Raw genomic sequence first — 19,888 nt, forward strand, 5'->3', positions numbered from 1 at the left:
TACCATGTGGAAGTGATAAGCAGGTGAGGAGAAGAGGTAAAAAGCCAGAGTGGTTAAAAAAAAAGAAGAGGGAAGGGGGAGGGGAGAAAGGCAAATTACCAGATGTTGGAAAATTAAAGAATTCATGCCATCATGTTGGAGGTTACTTAGATAGTTCCTGATCATAGCAGAAGAAGAAGCCATGGACTGGCATTTTGGAACTGGAATAGGGATAAGAATTAAAATGGTTGGCCACCATGAAATTGCACTTTTTGCAGATGGAACAGAGATGTTTGATAAAGAGGTTCCCCAATCTGCGTTGTGTCTTACCAATGTAGAGGAGGCTACATCAGGAGCACAGGAATCTGACAACCCCAACAGATTGGCAGGTAAAGTGCTGTCACACCTGGAAGGCTGTTTGGGGTCATGGATGCAGGTGAAAGAGGGAGGTGAAGTACTTCTGCCCCTTGCAGGGATAAATACCAGGAGGGAGATTGCGGGGAAGAACAAATGGACAAGGGAATCACAAGGGAGAAATCCCTGTGGAAAGTGTGTGTGTGGCGGGTGGGGGGGGGGGGGTGCAGTTAAAGATGTGTTTGGTGGTAGATGGTGGAAGTTGCAGAGAATGAAATGTTGGATGCGGGTCCTCGTGTGATAGTCGAAGAGGAACTCTATCCCTGTTAAAGTGATGAGAAGCTGGCATTCTTAATGGAGAATAGGAATAGAAGAGCATAGGGATTGGACATCCATGGTGAAAATGAGGTGATCACGGCCCGGGAAATTCAAGTTGTTGAGATTGAGAGCATGTGAAGTGTCTTGGATGTAGATGGGAAGGGACTGAATCCGGGGGATAAAATGGAGTCAACAATCATCAGCAGGTGGACTTCAATGTACAAAACAAAGTCAGGTCATTCTGGGAAGCATCAAAACACCCAGTCAGGTCTGTTCCTGTTACTCTGAAGTGGGCCCCTCGCTTCCATTTCCTTCTGGATCTTCACCTTCCATTCATTGGATATCAGAATGCAGCAGTGCTTCTGACCTCCGGAACTGAACAAAAGTTCTACTTGAAAAGGATAAGGTGAAGGTAATAGATCGAAAGCTCTTGATAACTTCTCCCAGGAGCATTAAAAGGATTTGCTTTTAATTTGGATTAGTATCAAGCTTTCATAGGATGATCTTTCCAACCCCACCATCAGCATGTGAGGCTGAGGTTCTAGTTTCAACCCTCATTAAAGAAATCCAGCAATCAGAATGTATTAACAAAATATACAGGAATTAGAATTTATTATCAAATCCCAGAACGTCCCAGGAGGCAGGTTGAATGGATCAAGGCTGTATCCTGTAGAGTTTAGAAGGAAGAGAGGGAGTGTGGTCGTAAGACATAAGAGCAGAATTAGGCTATTCAGCCCATCATGTCTGCTCCAGCATTTCATTGTGGCTGATCCCAGATCCCACTCAACTCCATATACCTCACCATATTGCTTGATGGCCTGACCAATCCAGAAATGATCAACTTCCACCTTAAATATACACGTGGACTTGGCCTCCACCGCAGTCTTTGGCAGAGCACTCCACAGATTTACTACTCTCTGGCTAAAAAAAAAATTCCTCCTTACCTCTGTTCTAAAAGATCGCCTCTCAATATTGAGGCTGTGCCCGCGAGTTCTGGATACCCCCACCATAGGAAACATCTTCTCCATATCCACCCTATTTGGTCCTTTCAACATTTGGTAGGTTTCAGTGAGATTCCCCCTGCATTCTTCCAAATTCCAATGAGTACAGGTCCAAAGCTGCAAAATGCTCCTCATATGTTAACCCCTTCATTCCCAGAACCCTCCTCATGAACCTTCTTTGGACTCTCTCCATGCCAACACATCCTTTCTGAGATATGTGGCCTAAAATTGTTGACAATACTTTAAGTGTGGCCTGTCTATTGTCTTATAAAGGCTCAGCATTATCTCCTTGCTGTTTTATTCTATTCCCCTTGAAGTAAATGCCAACATTACATTTGTCTTCTTTACCACAGACTTAACCTATAAATTAACCTCTGGGGGTCTTGCATGAGGACTCCTAAGTCACTCCGAACTTCTGATGTTTGAATCTTCTCCCCGTCTGCACTATTGATCCTTTTAACAAAATGCATTATCATACATTTCCCAACACTATTTCATCATGGTCTCAATGATACGGGGTGAGCCATTTAATGCCAAGATAAAGAGATGTTTCTTCTCTCAGATGGCAGTGAATTTTTCAATCCATCCTGGGCAAAATGAAGGCTCAGTCATTGAGTTCATTCCAAACAGATTTGGGGAATTAGAATCAGATTTAATATCACTGGCATATGTTGTGAAACTTGTTAACTCTATGGCCCCAGTACAATGCAATAAATAATAAATACAGGAAAAAAACTAAAATACAGTAAATATATGTATATTAAATAGTTAACTTAAAATTAAGTAGTGCAAAACATAAATGTCAAAAAAAGTAGTGAGGGTTCAATGTCCATTGAGAAATTGAATGGCAGAGAGGAAGAAGCTGTTCCTGAATATTTGAGTGTGTGCCTTCAGATTTCTGTACTTCCTTCCTGATGGTAACAATGAGAAGAGGGCATGTCCTGGATGGGGGGGGGGGGGGGGGGTCCTTAATGATGGACACCACCTTTCTGAGGCACTGTTCCTTGAAGATATTTTGAATACTATGGAGGCTAGTACCCCTGATGGAGCCGACTAATTTTACAGCTTTCTGGGGCTTACTCCGATCCTGTGCAGTAGCCCCCCCCCCCCCACATACCCAACAGTGATGCAGCCAGTCAAAATGCTCTCCACTGTACATCTTTAGAAGTTTTAGGTGACAAGCCAAATCTCCTCAAATTCCTAATGAAATGTAACTGTTGCCTTGCCTTCTTTGTAGCTGCATCAATATGTAGGAACCAGGTTAGGTCCTCAGAGATCTTGACACCCAGGAACTTCAAACTGCTCACTCTCTCCAATTCTGATCCCTCTGACGATTCGTTTGTGTTCCCTCCTCTTTCCTTTTCTGAAGTCCACAATTAACTCTTTGGTCTTACTAATGTTGAGTGCAAGGTTGATACCTCACTCCTGTATGCTATTTCGTCACCATCTGGGATCCTGCCAACAATGGTTGTATCATCAGCTAATATACAGATGATGTTTCACAGTCATGGGTGTAGAGAGAGTAGACCAATGGGCTCAGCACATGTCGCAGAGGTGCACTGGTGCTGGAAAATATGTGCGCATAGATCAGCCGTGATCTTGATGAATGTGCGAGGAGCACCAAGGTCTGAATGGCTGACTGCTACTCCCATTTGTTTCATTCTCATTGTCGTGGCATCAGAATGAGAATCAGTTTGTGAGGTTTAGCTTTGCTAGGGCTCGTCACAGCAGCAAAGAGGTTAAAGGGAATGAACGCAGGCGTGAATTGACATATATTATTAATGATACAAATCAGTGTCTCGGCCCAGACTTTTTCATGTCTTGAAACCATAATAAACAGCAACAATGACAAAACAAATTAATGTATGGACTACATGGTGACAGCAGTTATTAAAAAACTTTCATTTATGTTAAGCCCTTTGAGTGATATTCTTAATAAAGTCTGACAATTTGATAAGCAGACCCAAATTTTGCCGTCAATTTTATTTTTATTTCTAAACTGTAACACATGGGGCTGTGCAGGAAGTGTTTTTGACACCTATAGCCAAGTCCCAGCTGAAAGCAGTCTTTCTTTTATTTTGCTTATCGCTTCATTTGAAAGCGAAGCACAGACTTTAAATGGTAAGAGGCAGGGACAAGGGAGCAATATCATGAGTGGCTAATTCATCATTTTCACTCTGGTTCTTCTTCTAAGAGGTGTTAAATCTAAACCATTTCATATCATCGTCCAGCTGCGGTCCTTGGGTAGGCATCTTCTGGCGTGCTCCAGGAGCTGGCATAGTAAAAAAACTCCAGATAATGAAGGAATGGTTGGTCTTATAGTCTAAGGATCACCTATACACTGTTTCTACAATTCCGGGGGGTTTCTACAGTTGCAACCCCCAGAGTTTAGGTGCAGTCCCGGGGCACAGCTGCTCTGGATAGGACTAGACTAACTGAACCTCACAGTTCATGGCTGAGGAGCTGTCTTGGTGCTGAATTGCAGTTGCAAGTTTAAAGACCATAAGAAATAGGAGCAGAATTAGGCCATTCATGGCTGAATTATTATCCCTGTCAACCTTATTCTTTTGCCTTCTCTCTGTAACCTTTGACATCCTTACTAATCAAGTTATCAATCATTGATTTAAATATACCTAATGACTTGACCTCCATAGCCATCCGTAGCAATGAGTGCCACAGATTCACCACCCTATGGCTAAAGAAATTCATCACTATCTCTGTTCTGAAGGAACATTCTTCTATTCTGAGGTTGTGCCTTCTGGTCTCCCTCAATATCAGAAACATCCTCTCCACATCCACTCTGTCTAGGCCTTCAAAACTATAGTCCCAGGGATAAAGATTAGTCCAGGATTACAGCTGAGTCCTGGGGTTGAGGTAGTCCAAATGTTGGGAGCAGACCTAGGACTAGGATAAATTCCCACAGTTTGTGATACAATCTTTGGGTTGGAGTACAGTCCCAGGGTTGTGTTACAATCCTGGCATAAGAGTACAGTAAAGGCACATTACCACAGCTGTGGTACACTCCCAAGGGCTGGATTCAGAAATTGATGAAGTCACAAACTACAACTCTCATCAGCGGGATGTGTATCAGCATAGGTTGGGGGAGGCCACCAAACTGAACGTGCAAGCGGGTGATCCAGTGAGAGGCAGAGATGTGCTGTGGAGCTTGTGAGCAACCAGTTGATCCATGCACGATCCATTTGTGAGCCCTGTTCTTGGTGCTGAGTGCAGAGGTCACTCTACCTACCTCAGCTCTCCTCAATGTAACCAAAGTCCTAAAATGTTCCAGTAGGCCCTATCCTCTCACTGGCCCATTGTCAGTAGATGACCAGAAGATTCTCCACTTGCCTGGGCAAAATATTGAGAAGTTTCATTTCCCTATCTTAAGCATCCATCCCCATGATGTTGCTTGCAGAATGTGAAGGATTTGAAGATTATAACTAAGAAGATGTGACTCTTGGCAGCATAGCTATGGGATTCCTGGTGAGGAAACTTCAAATGTTTGTAAACATAACAGTTACTCATCAAGCAAAAGTAAGCACAGGTGGTTGGTAGTTCTTCAGAACAACTTGAGAACATGAAGGGCAACAATACAGTGTGAGGAGATAGTTTACTGGCCTGGTAATAAACTAGCACTAACACTAACTCTGATGCCTACAACCCAGGGACCTAAATTCAAATTTGAGCACTGCCAAGGTTCCTTTTAAATTGGGTTAATAATCTGGATTTTTTTGTTTCAAGGTCATTAACAGTACTGACCATGAAGCTACATGACTGCTGTAACAATCTGCCCACTGCTGATACCCTTTTAAGAGTGGTAATACGCCACTTGGCACAACCCACACTGACTCACCTGGCCCTGCTGGTACTCCTTGCCCACCGATGTGATTGGCCCAACAAAATCCCCAGTTCAAGGGCAGGAATTGCTGGCCTTGGCAGTGTTGCCAGTCCCTGGATAAATAAATAAATAATCCCTCACCTGTGCATATTATCTGCTAATTTATCTTCCTGCCAGGGAGTATACCGTCAAAAATATTCTGAACCCCACATCTATTCCATTCTCTTCCTCTACCTGCCGCCTGTCCACCCTGACTCTCCCCCTCTAACTTCTCAAAGCACCTATTGCTTTTGCCCCTGAATTTTCAACGTGGTAAGCAATAGATTCCTTTATGTGTCATAATTTCATGTAACATAATGAAATGTGTATCAAGAGTACAGATCGCCAAGCTGGAGAACCAGTCAGTTGTTGGTAGGAGAACAGACAGTGAGTATTCCCTCATGATGCCAGCTCACGTATTCGACAGCCTTCCTTACTGTCTTGCTCAGAGGCAGGCAGTTGGTGATATGATATAAGGAGAATTACTTTTGGATAAATATTGAGACTTGAGAATGGTTTCTGGATAAATGCTGAAGCAGTTTGCTGGTGACACTGGGTGAAAGTGCAACCATGGTGTTAATTTGGAAGGTTACAGAGCAGTTTTGCTGGTGACATTAGGGCCAGTACCAACACAAATAGAGGAAGTGGGACTTTAGAATTGCTTCCATATGTATGTTTACAGAGTAATAGCAAGCAATGAAATGATTGGATTAGCTTAGGCTATAGGGAAAAATTGAGACCATGAGTCTGGGATATTCAGGGATATATGGAGTGTGAATTATTTGGGATTGAGAGACCAAAGCAGAGTGTGGATCATTCTGACTGATTTTGTACTGATGCATAGCAGGCAAGAGGTTCCATTCTTGGGGTCACAAGGCTTGAAGAATCTAATAGTCAGGATGTCAGAGTAAGTTATAGCACACAAAGGACAGTGAAGGGGGAGCAAACCAATAGGATAAAGCTGTGTTGACCAGCTAGCTTGCAGAGAGTCTTTCTGTGAACCTACAAGTCTGTCAGAGTCATCTACTGTAGCCAATGCTCTGGCTGCAGCCTGCTCTGCATTGGTGAAATCCAACATAACTGTAATTGGGGGACAACTTCATCAAGTACCTTCACTCCATTACCCACAAAAGGTGGGGATTTCCCGTTGCTACCCATTTTAATTCTACTCCTCATTCCTGCTCTAACACGTTGGTCCTTTGCCTCATCCACCATCTTAATGAGGCCACACTCAGGTTGGAGAAGGAACACCTCATACTCCGTCTGGGTAGCCTCTAGCTTGAAGGCATGAACATCGATTTCTTTAACTTCCAGTAATTTCTCATCCCTCCTCCTTCCCCCTTTTTCCATTCCTCATTCTGCTTCCCCTGATATTTCTTCCCTTCTCCTCACCTGTCCACCATTTCCCTCTGGTTCCTCTCCTCTTTCCCATTTGCCCGTGGTCCACTGTCCTTTCCTGTGAGGTACTTCTCCTGTCAGCCCTTTATCATTTTCATCTATCACTCCCAGCTTCCCCTTCCCTCACCCACCCACCTTCTCCCTCAACTGGTTTCAACTATCACCTGCTAGCTTGTACTCCTCCCCCTCTCCCACCTTCTAAATCTGACTTCTGCCCCTTTCTTTCCCAGTCCTGATGAAGGGTCTCAGCTCAAAACACCAACTCCATAGATGCTGGCTGACCTGCTGAGTGTTAACTTGCAGAGAGCCCTGGGCTGAATCACGTACTCCGTAGCACAAGTTTCTTCGCTGATTATCTGAGACTTAAGAATGCCAAACTTGATGACATAGTTAACTTCACACTTTAAGAAAATGACTTTTAACAGCTATGAATACCAGTCTAATTTAGACACAAGTGTCAACACAGTGCACGCCATATGCCTTCCATACATTAGTTAAAAATCTAGGAGCAGCAGCTGCTTCCTCAGCTGTGATACTGTGCAATAAAATGTGGTGGCTTAATATTCTATCACTTGATCACATTGAAATGCAGCATGATGAGTGGGGTGAGTACAGATGGGTCAACACAGACCAAGTGGACTGAAGGAGCTGTTTCTGTGAATACAGGCCATGTTAGCAAAGTATGGGCTGAACAAAACTAGTCAAAAACTAATAAAGTTGAAAATATCCTTGTTTGAGAAATGATTAGGGAACAGGAGAAGGGAACTGATTGGATAGTAAGGATTGATGGGATGAATCAGCTCTCTCCATGTTGTTAAATTCATTCATACAATTTAAAATAATTCTACTTTCTGCATTGCTTTTTCCTTGTACTTGTGTTTTGAAATCATCAGTTGAGTCAGGATGAGTCAGGTTTATTATCGTTGACATATGTAATGAATTTTGCTGTTTTGCAGTTGCAGTGCAAGGCAAATATATTTAAAAATTACTCTGAGTTACAATAAGAAATATATACAGAATAAACTGTAATGCAAAAAGAGATTAAAATTGTGTGGCTGTGTTCATGGGCTCATGGACTGCTCAGAACTCTGATGATGGACGAAAAGAAGCTGAGTGTATGTCTCCAAGTACCCATACCACCTCCCTGATGGTAGTAATGAGAAAAGGAAATGTCCCAGTGCTGGGAGTCCTTAATGATGGCTAAGCTCACCTTCAAGTGTGCAAAATAAAGTTTTTCCACAGACTCTTGGTACACGTGGCCATATTAAACCAATTACCAGCTGAAGATGGGGTGAACGCAGTGTAGACCCATGCTGGGCGTATCTCTGGGTGTCAGTGTCTATCAGGAAATTGTCTTCTCATTCTCAATAGCTTATTGTTCTCTTGGGCAATTTTCTCAACAAATGACATTAACAGCACGTAGTATGCATCATTCAGTAACTTCACTGCTCTGAAAAGTGCTGGTTCTCTGCACACAGGACAGGTAGGTTTTACTAGCCCCATTTCCCAAGACTGTGCAGTTTAAGTGGCCAGCACATCAACTGCACTGCTTACCCTCACTGAGAGCTGTGACTAGTGTTTATCTGGACTATTTTGCCCACGGGATTGGGCTTGCATTCACCGTCAAGACCATTCCCTGTCCTGCTGGCCTCTGCAGCATTTCACCCTGCTGCTTTGGGAGATCAGAGTTGAGGAGACAAGACTTTGGAATATTGAACATAGAACAGTACAGCACAGACCCACAATGTTGTGCCAAATCAGCTAAAAAGTATCTTTAAAAAAAACAAAAACTAATCCCTTCTACCTATACAACTTCCATATCCCTCCATCTTAATCATATTCATTTGCTTATCTTAATGTCTTTTAAAAGTCTCTAAAGTATTTGGCTCAACCACCATACCAGGAAGCTAATTGCAGGCAACCACCACCTGTCACATCCCCCTTGAACCTACCCCTCTCACCTTCAATGTATGACCTCTGGTATTGGATATTTCTACCCTGGGGAGAAAAGATGCTCCTTGCTTACTCTATCTATGCCTCTCCTAATCTTACAAACCACCTATAAACTTTGTACACCTCTCCTTCATCTTACAGGAGCTCTAGATGATGTGGGTTTCTGCAAGATTCTGTCACTGCAAGCTGTTTTTCAGTTGCCTGTCCCCTGGGAACATTTGGCCCCAATCAATCCCTCTACATGCCATCCGCTCACCTCATTGTGTTGCTGGGGCTGACCTACATAGACTCCCTGGGCTGCTCCCAGGGGTCTCTGACTGCCTGGGTACTTTATTATTCTTAATGCTTCCTGACATTAATGTGACAGGGACAATCCCTGAGAGACCAGGATGGTGAACCTAACGTGCACAAAATGATTTTTTGGCACATGGCATGCAGTGCCACCCCTCAATTATTTAAACCAGGGCCATAATAAAACAACACCTAATGATTGTCTTCACTGCAAGAGGAAGCAGTGTTAGAATAAGTCAGTTGTTAGAATCGTGGCTAGAGTGTGCTCCTTTCCATTCTGACTGATATTCAAAGGATTCACAGTACACTTATTATCAAAGTATGTATGCAGTATTCATCTCTGAGATTCAGCCACAGAACAAAGAACCATGGAATCCATTAAAGGGAAAACATTAACCACCCCCATGCACATGTAAAGAAAAGACAACTCACACAAATGGCAATGAAAGAAACGTGCAAAAACACAGGATATAAAAAACAAAATAAAAAGGCATTTTGTTATGCAGCTCAGAATTCATTATCTGCAGAGCACCCTGATTCAAAATCGCCCAAAACTCGCAACAAAGAAAAAGGATCAACTAGTCCAGAAAAGGAAAAAAAAAATCACCACGGCACCCAAGAGAACTTTGCAGAAGATTATTGCCAATTCGGGCGCACGATCCCAAAAAGGTTTGCTGCCCCTCTACTAGGATCTGCCTCATCACAGGAAGGCAAGAGGACAAGGGTGTGGATGGATGGAGCCGAGGAGGATTGGTGAGAGTTGGAAGATGGTGTGAGGAATGTGTTGGAGGGGGTGACTAGTTGTTTGGAATAGGTAGGGGGTGAAAGGTTGGGAAGGGATATAGGGGTGGTTGGAGATGTGGGGGATGAGTTGGAGCGATATAAGGTATAAATAGCACAGATAGATGGCAATCTCACAGGCCTTTGGTGTACCAGGCAGTGTAACAATGAATGTCGCATTCCAAGGGACAATTTTCTTTAAAGGTAGATGTTAGCAACTGTTTTCTGAGCTGCAAAGCCCTTCCTTGCACAGACAGCACTGTTCCTACAAGGTTCGTAAATGCAGATCAAATTTCCTTGAACCATTGCCGTGGGCAGGAGTCTCCTGGGGCAGCACCCCAGAGGGATGGGCAGCAAGAGACTCTGCTGTCCTGTCAGGAAATGGTTGTGTCTCTGTCTCACTGGGTGTGGCAAGGAATGGAATGTGGAATGGGGGGAATCCCAGTCCACTGGGGTAGAGTAAACTGAACTGCGGCCCATTAAAGGAGAGGGACAAGTGGATTACATGATTCAATTCATCCTCTTAGAAAAACAAACTACAGCAAGTGCTGGAGTAATGAAGCATGTTGTAAAGTCCCACATCTGGGACATGTGTTCAAATCTCACCACAGGAGAATTTAAATTCCAGCAATTAAATGAATCTGGAATTAAAACTCAACTCAGTAGCATGACCATGAAACTACCCGGTTTTCAAGTGCTTTTCAGGATTGAATCTGTCCTCCTCATGCAGTCTGCCTAGTACTGTAAGTCACTGCAGAATGTCCAGTAGACGCTGGTACCTGTATTAGTTGAGTTGACAATACTGAACTGACAGTGCTCATTTGTCAGTGATAATCATTTTGATTTAATTCCACAGTGTTGTAATAACCCAGGATTCACAATCCAAGACTGTTTAATGTCACTCTTCAGTACGCAAGTGTAAAGCAGAACAAAACAATTGTTACTCCAGATCTGATGCAGCATAAAAAAAATAACAAGAATAAAGAACACAATAAATAAAATAAAGAAACACAAGAAATATAAATCAATCCTATGAAACATAATGTACAAGTATCTTCATGCAGATAAACTGATTGTACATAAAATGTACATACTGTAATTCAGTTATTTTTCTATAATCGTGTGTTTCATTGAACTGCTGCCACAAAGTTAATCAATTTCCCGACATATGCCGGTGATATTAAACCTGATTCTGATTCTGTGATCAGCTCATTGTCCACAGCACCCATCAACGATGCATTTATACAGATTTTACATTCATCTAATTTTTATTTCCCCACGTTCCTATCAACAAACCCTGCCCACAGAATCTACCACTCACCCAGACATTAGAGACAACTTACAGCAAACGGTTAATCTACCTAGCCACAAGCCCTTGGATGCAAGAGGAAACAGGAGCACCCAAGTGAAACACATGGGGTCACAGGCAGAGAGTGTAAATTCCATTCCCATAACACAATTGAACCTGAGCTGGAGCTGTGAGACAGCAAGTCTATCAGCTATGTCACCATGCCAGCAGTCATTGGAGCTATTAATCTCAGTGAAGGTTCTGATAATGATGCAGAAATGTCATGTTTAATATCAACCAGGGCTTCATTGGAACTGTGCCCACCTCTGTGGTAAGGGTTGGACATCCTGTCCTGCTCCACCTACAAATATCTATCTGGCACCTTGGCGTAGAGCCAAGAGTGCACTGCTGCTCTGCCTGGACTCTCATTAGTGCTGCCATCTTAAGCAGGGCCAAGAGATCCTAAGCACTGTCTGGTCAGGGTTGATCAATTCTCCCCTACTGTCTCAGCCAATATCTATCCTCAACTAACATCAGAACAGACCATCTGGCTACTTGTCTCACTGTTCTTCATGTGTCTTGTTCTGTTTTCACTGCCCCGTTTTCTAAAGTGAAAGAAATCTAAATGACGTAATTCCAAGTTGTTAGTGTAGGGTAATGTCTTTGGGAGAAATGTACCTAGATCGCAACCATCAACATTGAGCTGGGGTTTCACTGTAAGAGGCTGGTTTGATGTGATGAGGCTATTATGTAAAGGATTTTAGCACAGTTTGTTGTGTAGGTTTTGGAGTTCAATAAAATGTATTATGGGTTTTATTAAACATAAAATGCCTCACTTTGTTTTATTTGTGAAAGCCTGCATTGTGCCCCCGATGGTTTAGGATGATTCCAGAGTTATTGAACATGTCTGCCAACACACTCACTTTGAAACTGCCAGAGTTTTGGGAGCAAAATGCCATCGTTTGGCTCGTACAAGCCGAGGCACAGTTCGCTCTGCCAACAGCACCAAATTCTACTACGTGGTAGCGTTGCTCAGTATTTCCATGGCTACGAGAGTGGTGTGTCTGCTTGAACACCAGCCTGAACATGATAAATACCGATCGCTGAAAACATCATTTACAGAGTTTTGGACTGTCGGAATCTGAGTGCGCCAAACATCTGCTCTCCTCAGTGAGCTAAAACATCGGAGCTCATGGACCATGTGCTGTCTCTCCTGGAAAATCACCATCTTTCTTTTAAGTTTTAGGAGCTCTTCTGCAGAAAATGTCAGATCAAGTTTGCATAGCCCTCACTAATACATCTGTGATGAACTTTAGGCAGCTTGCTAAAATGGCTGCTAGTCTATACTCAGCCAGGCAGCAGTGCATCATTCCTCCTTTCCCTATCTCAATAAGCCCGATCAGCAAGGTCCCCAACATAAGGACACCCGCAGCTGCGAAAAAGATGATACAGGGTCTGTGCTTTGACCATGTTCGCTTTGGTATGAATACTAGGAAGTGCTGACCACATTGCAGCTTCAACAGTGCCAGTGCATCGGGACAGAAGAGGTCTGTGAGTACAGTGGGTTCCAGCTGCCAGGATTGTCTACTATTCTTTACGGACACCCTTGTGTGACATGGCTGTCACATTGCCTATTGATGAGAAGGCAAAGAGCGATGAGACCTCGCTGGAGGCCACCAACAGTAGCAAGATCCAGACTTACGGGACAGGACAGGTGACACTCTGCTTCAGTGGGTGATGTTACACATGGGAACTTCATCCTGGCTAAAATGGCCAGATCTCTGCTCGGTGCAGATTCCTCTGTGTTTCCTGCGGGGCTTCTGGATGTAAAGGGCTTTAGGTTGTTACCCTGCTCCCCCAGTAAGTTGTCTGTCAAGTGCATGCACCACTGCATGTGAGTTTACTCAATTGCTGGGCGAATTCTCAGACCTCATCGAGCCCACATTCTCCACTACAGTCACAAAACATGGGGTGAGTACCATTGTCCCACAACCATCCCGCCAGTCCAGGCCCGGGCGCGTAGACTGGATCCAGAAAAGCTGACAACTGCAAAGACCGAGATTGCCAACATGGAAAGGCTCAGAATAGTTCCCAGGTCGAATAGCTCCGGGGCTTCACCTCTCCATATGGTCCTTAAGGTTGCCACCACCTCTGATCACTACCTGGTCCCACACAATCAAGGCTTATTGGTATGTACATTTAGCTGAAAAGTTCATTTTTTTCCAAAGTTGATCCAGTTTGGGGCTACCAGCAGGTGCCTGTGTGTTTGGAGGTCATTCCCAAAATAGTTGTGATAATCCCGTTTAGCCTCTTTGAGTTTCTGCACATACCATTTGGACTGCAAAAATACAGCACAGACTTTCCAACGGCTGATGGGCTCTGTATTAAAAAACTTAAATTTTCTTTTTGTTTACCTGGATGACATACTTGTCGCCAGTGTGTTCAAATCTGAACATATATTTCATCTCCACCTGAGCCAACTAGAGTTGATTATTAACCCTGCTAAATGCCAGCTTGGGTTGTCAGCTATTGACTTCTCAGCATTGCATGTCTGCAGAATGTATGAAACTTCTCCCATCAAAGAGAGCCGCTATTCTGGATATCCTACTGCCCTGCACTACAAAAAAAACTACAAGTCAATTGATATTGTCGCTTCATTCTGCGGGCTGCTGAGCTTGTGCTTCCCCGTATAGTGTGCTTAAAGACAATACCCCTAGTCAGTGCTTGACTGGTCAGCGGACATGACCAGGGCATTTGGTGATACCAAACCATCTCTTTCCAACTCCCCAGTGCCCCCATAGTCATTACTTCTGTACTATGGGTGCTGTGCATGAACAACAGGTCAGTGGTGTGTGGCTGCCCTCTTCAGCCAGCAGCTCTGACCCCCGAAAGGAAGTTCAGCACATTTGACCATGAACTTCTTGGTCTCTATCTGGCTGCCTGCCATTTTTGTTTTCTTCTAGAGGGTCGCCATTTCACAGCGTTCATTGACCACATACACGCGATGGTCAAAGTATCAGACCCTTGGTCTGCACAGCAGCAACACCACCTGGCTTACATATGCGGGTTCACAACCGATATACAACATCCCAAGGGGAAAACTAATTCTGTGGCTGATTGCCTTTCACAGCTGTTGATGCCATACACATACGGGTTGAATATGCTGGCATAGCAGCTGACCCAGAGGTCCAGGCTTACTGAACAGCAGTCATGGGCTTGCAGCTGGCTGACGTTAAGTTTGGGAAACTGGGGTTTCTCTCCTGTGCGATGTCTCCTCATCCCACAGTGCCCTCAAACTGAGGGTGATCTGTTTTCAACTCCACACATGACCTCTCACATCCAGAGTGGACGGCCTCACAGAAACTGGTTGCACTAAAGTTTGTTTGGCACAGCCTCAGAAAGAACACGCATGATTGGATTGCAGTCTTTGTGGAGAGCCGGTGGGCAAAAATTAACCGTCATGTTCCGGTGCCTTTTGAGGTCCTTGAGCAATGGTTTGACAATATTAATGTGGACCTTGTTGGTCCTTTTCCCAGCTCCAGCAGGTTCACACACCTCCTCACCATGTGGACTGTACCACCAGGTGGCCAGAGGTCCGTCTACTATTGATGACAGCCACAGATGTGGCTCAGGCATTCATCAGATATTTCCTCTAACCATCATCCCCGATTCATTTGAGACCTCTGGGCTTCAATTGCCCAGGACCTCTGCATTAGGCTACGTCATACCGTGGTGTATCACCCACAGTCCAATGGCCAATGTGCACGGTTTCACCGTTCCTTAAAGGCTGCTCTGAGGGCTTCCCCGACCGATGTTAGTTGGCATGATCGGCGCCCATGGGTCCTGCTCGGGCTCAGAACAGCTCCAAAAGAGAACCTGCAGTCGTCCATGGCTGCTGGTATACAGGGAGCCTTACGAGTGCCAGGTGATTTCATTCCTGCACCACGACTGTCCGGTCAGCCTCACAACAGCGTTCCACCCTCCTCAGTAATTTCAATTCCTTTTCACCCATCATGGCATACTGCACTCTTGGGTTCCTTTTGAACTACATTCCACCTCGATTGTATTCAGCCACCATGACGCACACCAATGTCCCCTTACGACGGCCCATTCCGCTTTTTGGAAAGGGGAGAAAAGACTTTTATCATAGATAAGAGAGGTAAACCTGAATGTGTTTTGGTAGATCATTTTAAACCAGACCACCAAGATTCGGAAGATTCCATTCCCATGCAGCTGCTGTCACGACATGACCATGAGCGTGTAAACACACCTCTGGATGAGCCAGAGACACCTGCTTTTCCTGCACCCATGGAGCACAGGACCCGAGCTGGGAGGCTCATCTGAGCTCCAGACAGGCTCACTGTGCCGGATTTAGTGAATTCTGGAGTGGGGGCCTGTGTAGGATAATGTAATTGGGAGAAATGTACATAATTCACAACCATCAACATTGAGTTAAGGTTTCACTTTAAGAAGCTGGTCTGACATGATGACCTTATAACATAAAGAGTTTTCATATGTTGTTGTTGTGTGTGGATCTCCGAATTCAATAAAATGTATTATGGGTTTCATTAAATCTAAAACATTTCACTTTGTTTTATTTACAAAAACCTACATCGTTCTGATTCTAAACACTTGTCATGATTTAAACCCACTTAGGGCTCCTTTCCCTGAAGAATTTATCGTTGGTTCTCTCAAAGTCTTTCATGATTATGAATGGGACAATTAGGTTCCTCATTAATCTTAACTCCAATTCTCTAATTTCTCTACATAATTAAGTTCCTTACTTTGGACCCATTCTGGTGACTCCCTCACCTTCTTCTGTTGGAACAATAAAGCCAAGGATCCCATGTGCTTATTTCTTTGACCTTCTCAAGTTGTTCTCATTCTTTCAAGGATTGGTGGGGTGGGGGTGGGGGTGTGTGTGTCCACCACACCTGGCTCTCCCTATCCCCACACCAATTGTTCAAGATACACCACTTCAAACCTTTGTGCACTGAGCTGCATCTGACCCTTTTCCCAGTTGGTGCCTGTCATCCTGGTTTGTTACTTTTCTGATGGTTAACCATATTTTTGTACTTCATCAAATTTTAAAATTCCAAACTGTGTATCATTCTTTCCAGAATGCTGTGTAAACCACAAAGTCACTGTTAATTGTCACTTCACTGATCTCTTGAGTAAAAAACAACCATTCACCGCTGCTCTTCCCAAGTCATTTTTGTGCCCACGCTGCTACTCTCCCTTTCATCTTACTAACAAATTTATGAATTATAAGGTACTTTGTCAAATACCTATTAGAATTGCAAACACAGAGCACAAGATATATTAGTTTCATCAATCGTCCCCTTTACTTCATAACAGAACTCAACCAAGTCAGTCAAACAGGACTTGCTTTCAATAAATCTGTGCTGACTTTCATTTGTTACCCTATTGTGCATTAAATTGACTGGCCTGAAGTTGTTGGATTTATCCTGACCTTGTCTTGAAATCGCAGTAATACTTGTAAGCTTCTGACATAAATCCCACATTTGGGAGCTTGGGAATATTGTGGACGGAGCCCAATACTTTTGCCTTTTCTTTATTGCAAAATATTGCCAATATTGCCTCTAAATCCTGTTTAATAATTGTCTTTTAGATCCTTTCAAAGTTGGAAGCAACGTCCTTGTTACTAGCTCAGCCTCATAAGACTCTTTTTGGTTACCACCCTGCCTCCACTCTTTGTTAGCCTTTTACCAATAAGGTTATCCAAACATAAAACATAGCAAAAATAAGCCATTCAGCCCCTCATCCCTGCTCTGTCATTCAATAAGTTCACGGCTGATAGTTTACCTCTGTGCCATTATTCGGCATAAATCCTATGTCACTTGATGATATTGGCATCCAGAATCGGTTGGCCTAAGTTGTGAATGTCTCAGTGACAAGTCCCAATAGCCCTCTGGGTAAGGACATTTTCCCTTATCATTGTCAGGAATGGCTGACCCCTCATTCTTCACCACACACCTTCAGTTCCTCTTTCTATTTCTAACACCTCTTCCAGATTCTGCCATCCCCATACATCCACTGAGCCCATTCCCTCAACCCTCCTTCCAGGTTCATTCCCTCAACCCTCCTTCTACCTTCATTCCCTCAGCCACTCCGTCCTCCAATCACATTGCCACCTCCACCTCCCCCACAGTAACACCATCACCACAACCTCCGACCACTCCATGCCTCCCCTCTGTCCATACACCACTCACACTCTGATTCCCCTTCTCTTCACTCCCTTTAAATCCTCTAACCCTCTCCACCACCTCCCCCCATTTAGTTAATTACCCCACACATACACACCTTATCTACTACTTCTACCCTAATAGTCTCTGTAAACTTATGACCCTCAGGGTCTTGGCCTTCAGTTCCTCCACCCATATCCTGCAGTCACCCATCCTCCCCCTCTCATCTTCAGCTCTCCACATCCACCTACCTCTGCCTCTACCCTGCTACTCATTTTAATTCCATGTCTCCTCTGAGGCCAGATGTTGACCCAGAATACTTTGGATGGAAATGATCAACTCTTTCCTGTGCTCTCCCACCATGGATCTAACTCAAGCCATCACCAGCCTGTAGAGCCCAGCTCTAAATTGTCAGTAGTAAAATGACACATCAGAGCTTGGGATTATGTCCTACAGATGGAATTTATTCCAGGATACTTGTACTTGTTTAGGAATAACTTAGTGACAACACCCACCAAGCTGAGGACCAGCTTGACTTGGGAATATATTCCATATCCTTTCCATTACTGGGTCTAGATGCCGGACTTGCTTCCCTCACCTGACTATAGACGTAACCTCACCACTTGGACAGTAGTAGAACGAGATGAATTTTCCTCTTTGAGGGCAAAGGGGATGGGCTATAAGTGCTGGATATGCCATGTCCCAACCAAACCATTCTATCTCCATCTATTTCACAGGAGCAGACTTGAAGAGGAAGAAGATGACGATGAGGTTGGGGTGAACAAGACTTGGGTGCTGACTCCAAAGTCTCAAGATGCAGATGCAACACACATCCTCAACTCGTTGCTGGGAGGGTATGACAACAAACTGCGGCCAGATGTTGGCAGTAAGTGAGAGGCTTGTCGTTGCTCACCTAACAGTGCTTCAGTGCAGGGTCACAAGAGGCTGCTCTTGTGTGATGAGATCAGATGAGCAGAGGGAAAGTCAGGGTTCCATTCACAGTTCCCTGAACGTATCAATACAGGTGGATATGTGGTGAAAATAACCGGTGGTATTCTTCCATTCAGGGCACAGATTATAAGATTTGGGATATTACGTTGCAACTGGTTAGACTGTACGTGGAGCATTGAGAGCAGTTTTGTCAATATGCTAAAGGAAGGGTGCTGTTGTGCTGAAGACAGTGGGCAGAGGAGATTGTGGATAGGATGTGCAGAGGAGATTCCTGGATAGGATGTATAGAGGAGATTGTGGGTAGGATATGTAGAGGAGATTCCTGGATAGGATGTGTAGAGGAGATTGTGGATAGGATGTGCAGAGGAGATTGCTGGATAGGATGTGTAGAGGAGATTGTGGATAGAATGTGCTGAGGAGATTGTGGATAGGATGTGTAGAGGAGATTGTGGATAGGATGTGCAGAGGAGATTCCTGGATAGGATGTGCTGAGGAGATTGTGGATAGAATGTGCTGAGGAGATTGTGGATAGAATGTGCTGAGGAGATTGTGGATAGGATGTGCAGAGGAGATTGTGGATAGGATGTGCAGAGGAGATTCCTGGATAGGATGGGCTGAGGAGATTGTGGATAGGATGTGCAGAGGAGATTGTGGATAGGATGGGCTGAGGAGATTGTGGATAGGATATGCAGAGGAGATTCCTGGATAGGGTGTGCAGAGGAGATTCCTGGATAGGATGTGCAGAGGAGATTCCTGGATAGGATGTGCAGAGGAGATTGTGGATAGGATGTGCAGAGGAGATTGTGGATAGGATGGGCTGAGGAGATTGTGGATAGGATGTGCAGAGGAGATTGCTGGATAGGATGTGTAGAGGAGATTGTGGATAGGATGTGTAGAGGAGATTGTGGATAGGATGTGTAGAGGAGATTGTGGATAGGATGTGTAGAGGAGATTGTGGATAGGATGTGCAGAGGAGATTGTGGATAGGATGGGCTGAGGAGATTGTGGATAGAATGTGCTGAGGAGATTGTGGATAGGATGTGCAGAGGAGATTGTGGATAGGATGTGCTGAGGAGATTGTGGATAGGATGTGCTGAGGAGATTGTGGATAGGATGTGCAGAGGAGGTTCCTGGACAGGATGTGCAAAGGAGATTGTGGATAAGATAGGCTGAGGAGATTCCTGGATAGGATGTGCTGAGGAGATTGTGGATAGGATGTGCAGAGAAGATTGTGGATAGGATGGGCTGAGGAGATTGTGGATAGGATGTGCTGAGGAGATTGTGGATAGGATGTGCTGAGGAGATTCCTGGATAGGATGTGCTGAGGAGATTGTGGATAGGATGGGCTGAGGAGATTGTGGATAGGATGTGCTGAGGAGATTGTGGATAGGATGTGCAGAGGAGATTGTGGATAGGATAGGCTGAGGAGATTGTGGATAGGATGTGCAGAGGAGGTTCCTGGATAGGATGGACTGAGGAGATTGTGGATAGA

General features: G+C 44.3%; 1 protein-coding gene across 2 annotated transcripts in view; it reads left to right on the forward strand.

Annotated features, from left to right (window-relative positions):
• LOC132398228 (gamma-aminobutyric acid receptor subunit gamma-4-like) overlaps positions 1-19,888 on the forward strand; it is a 245,000-nt gene that overhangs the window by 9,271 nt on the left and 215,841 nt on the right. For both annotated transcript variants that reach the window (XM_059977356.1, XM_059977357.1), the window contains exon 2: positions 18,183-18,331. In XM_059977356.1, the coding sequence (XP_059833339.1) occupies positions 18,183-18,331 (149 nt within the window). The remainder of the gene's footprint in view (positions 1-18,182; positions 18,332-19,888) is intronic.

Source organism: Hypanus sabinus, chromosome 8 (genome assembly GCF_030144855.1).
Source record: "Hypanus sabinus isolate sHypSab1 chromosome 8, sHypSab1.hap1, whole genome shotgun sequence".
Taxonomy (NCBI): Eukaryota; Metazoa; Chordata; class Chondrichthyes; order Myliobatiformes; family Dasyatidae; genus Hypanus; species Hypanus sabinus.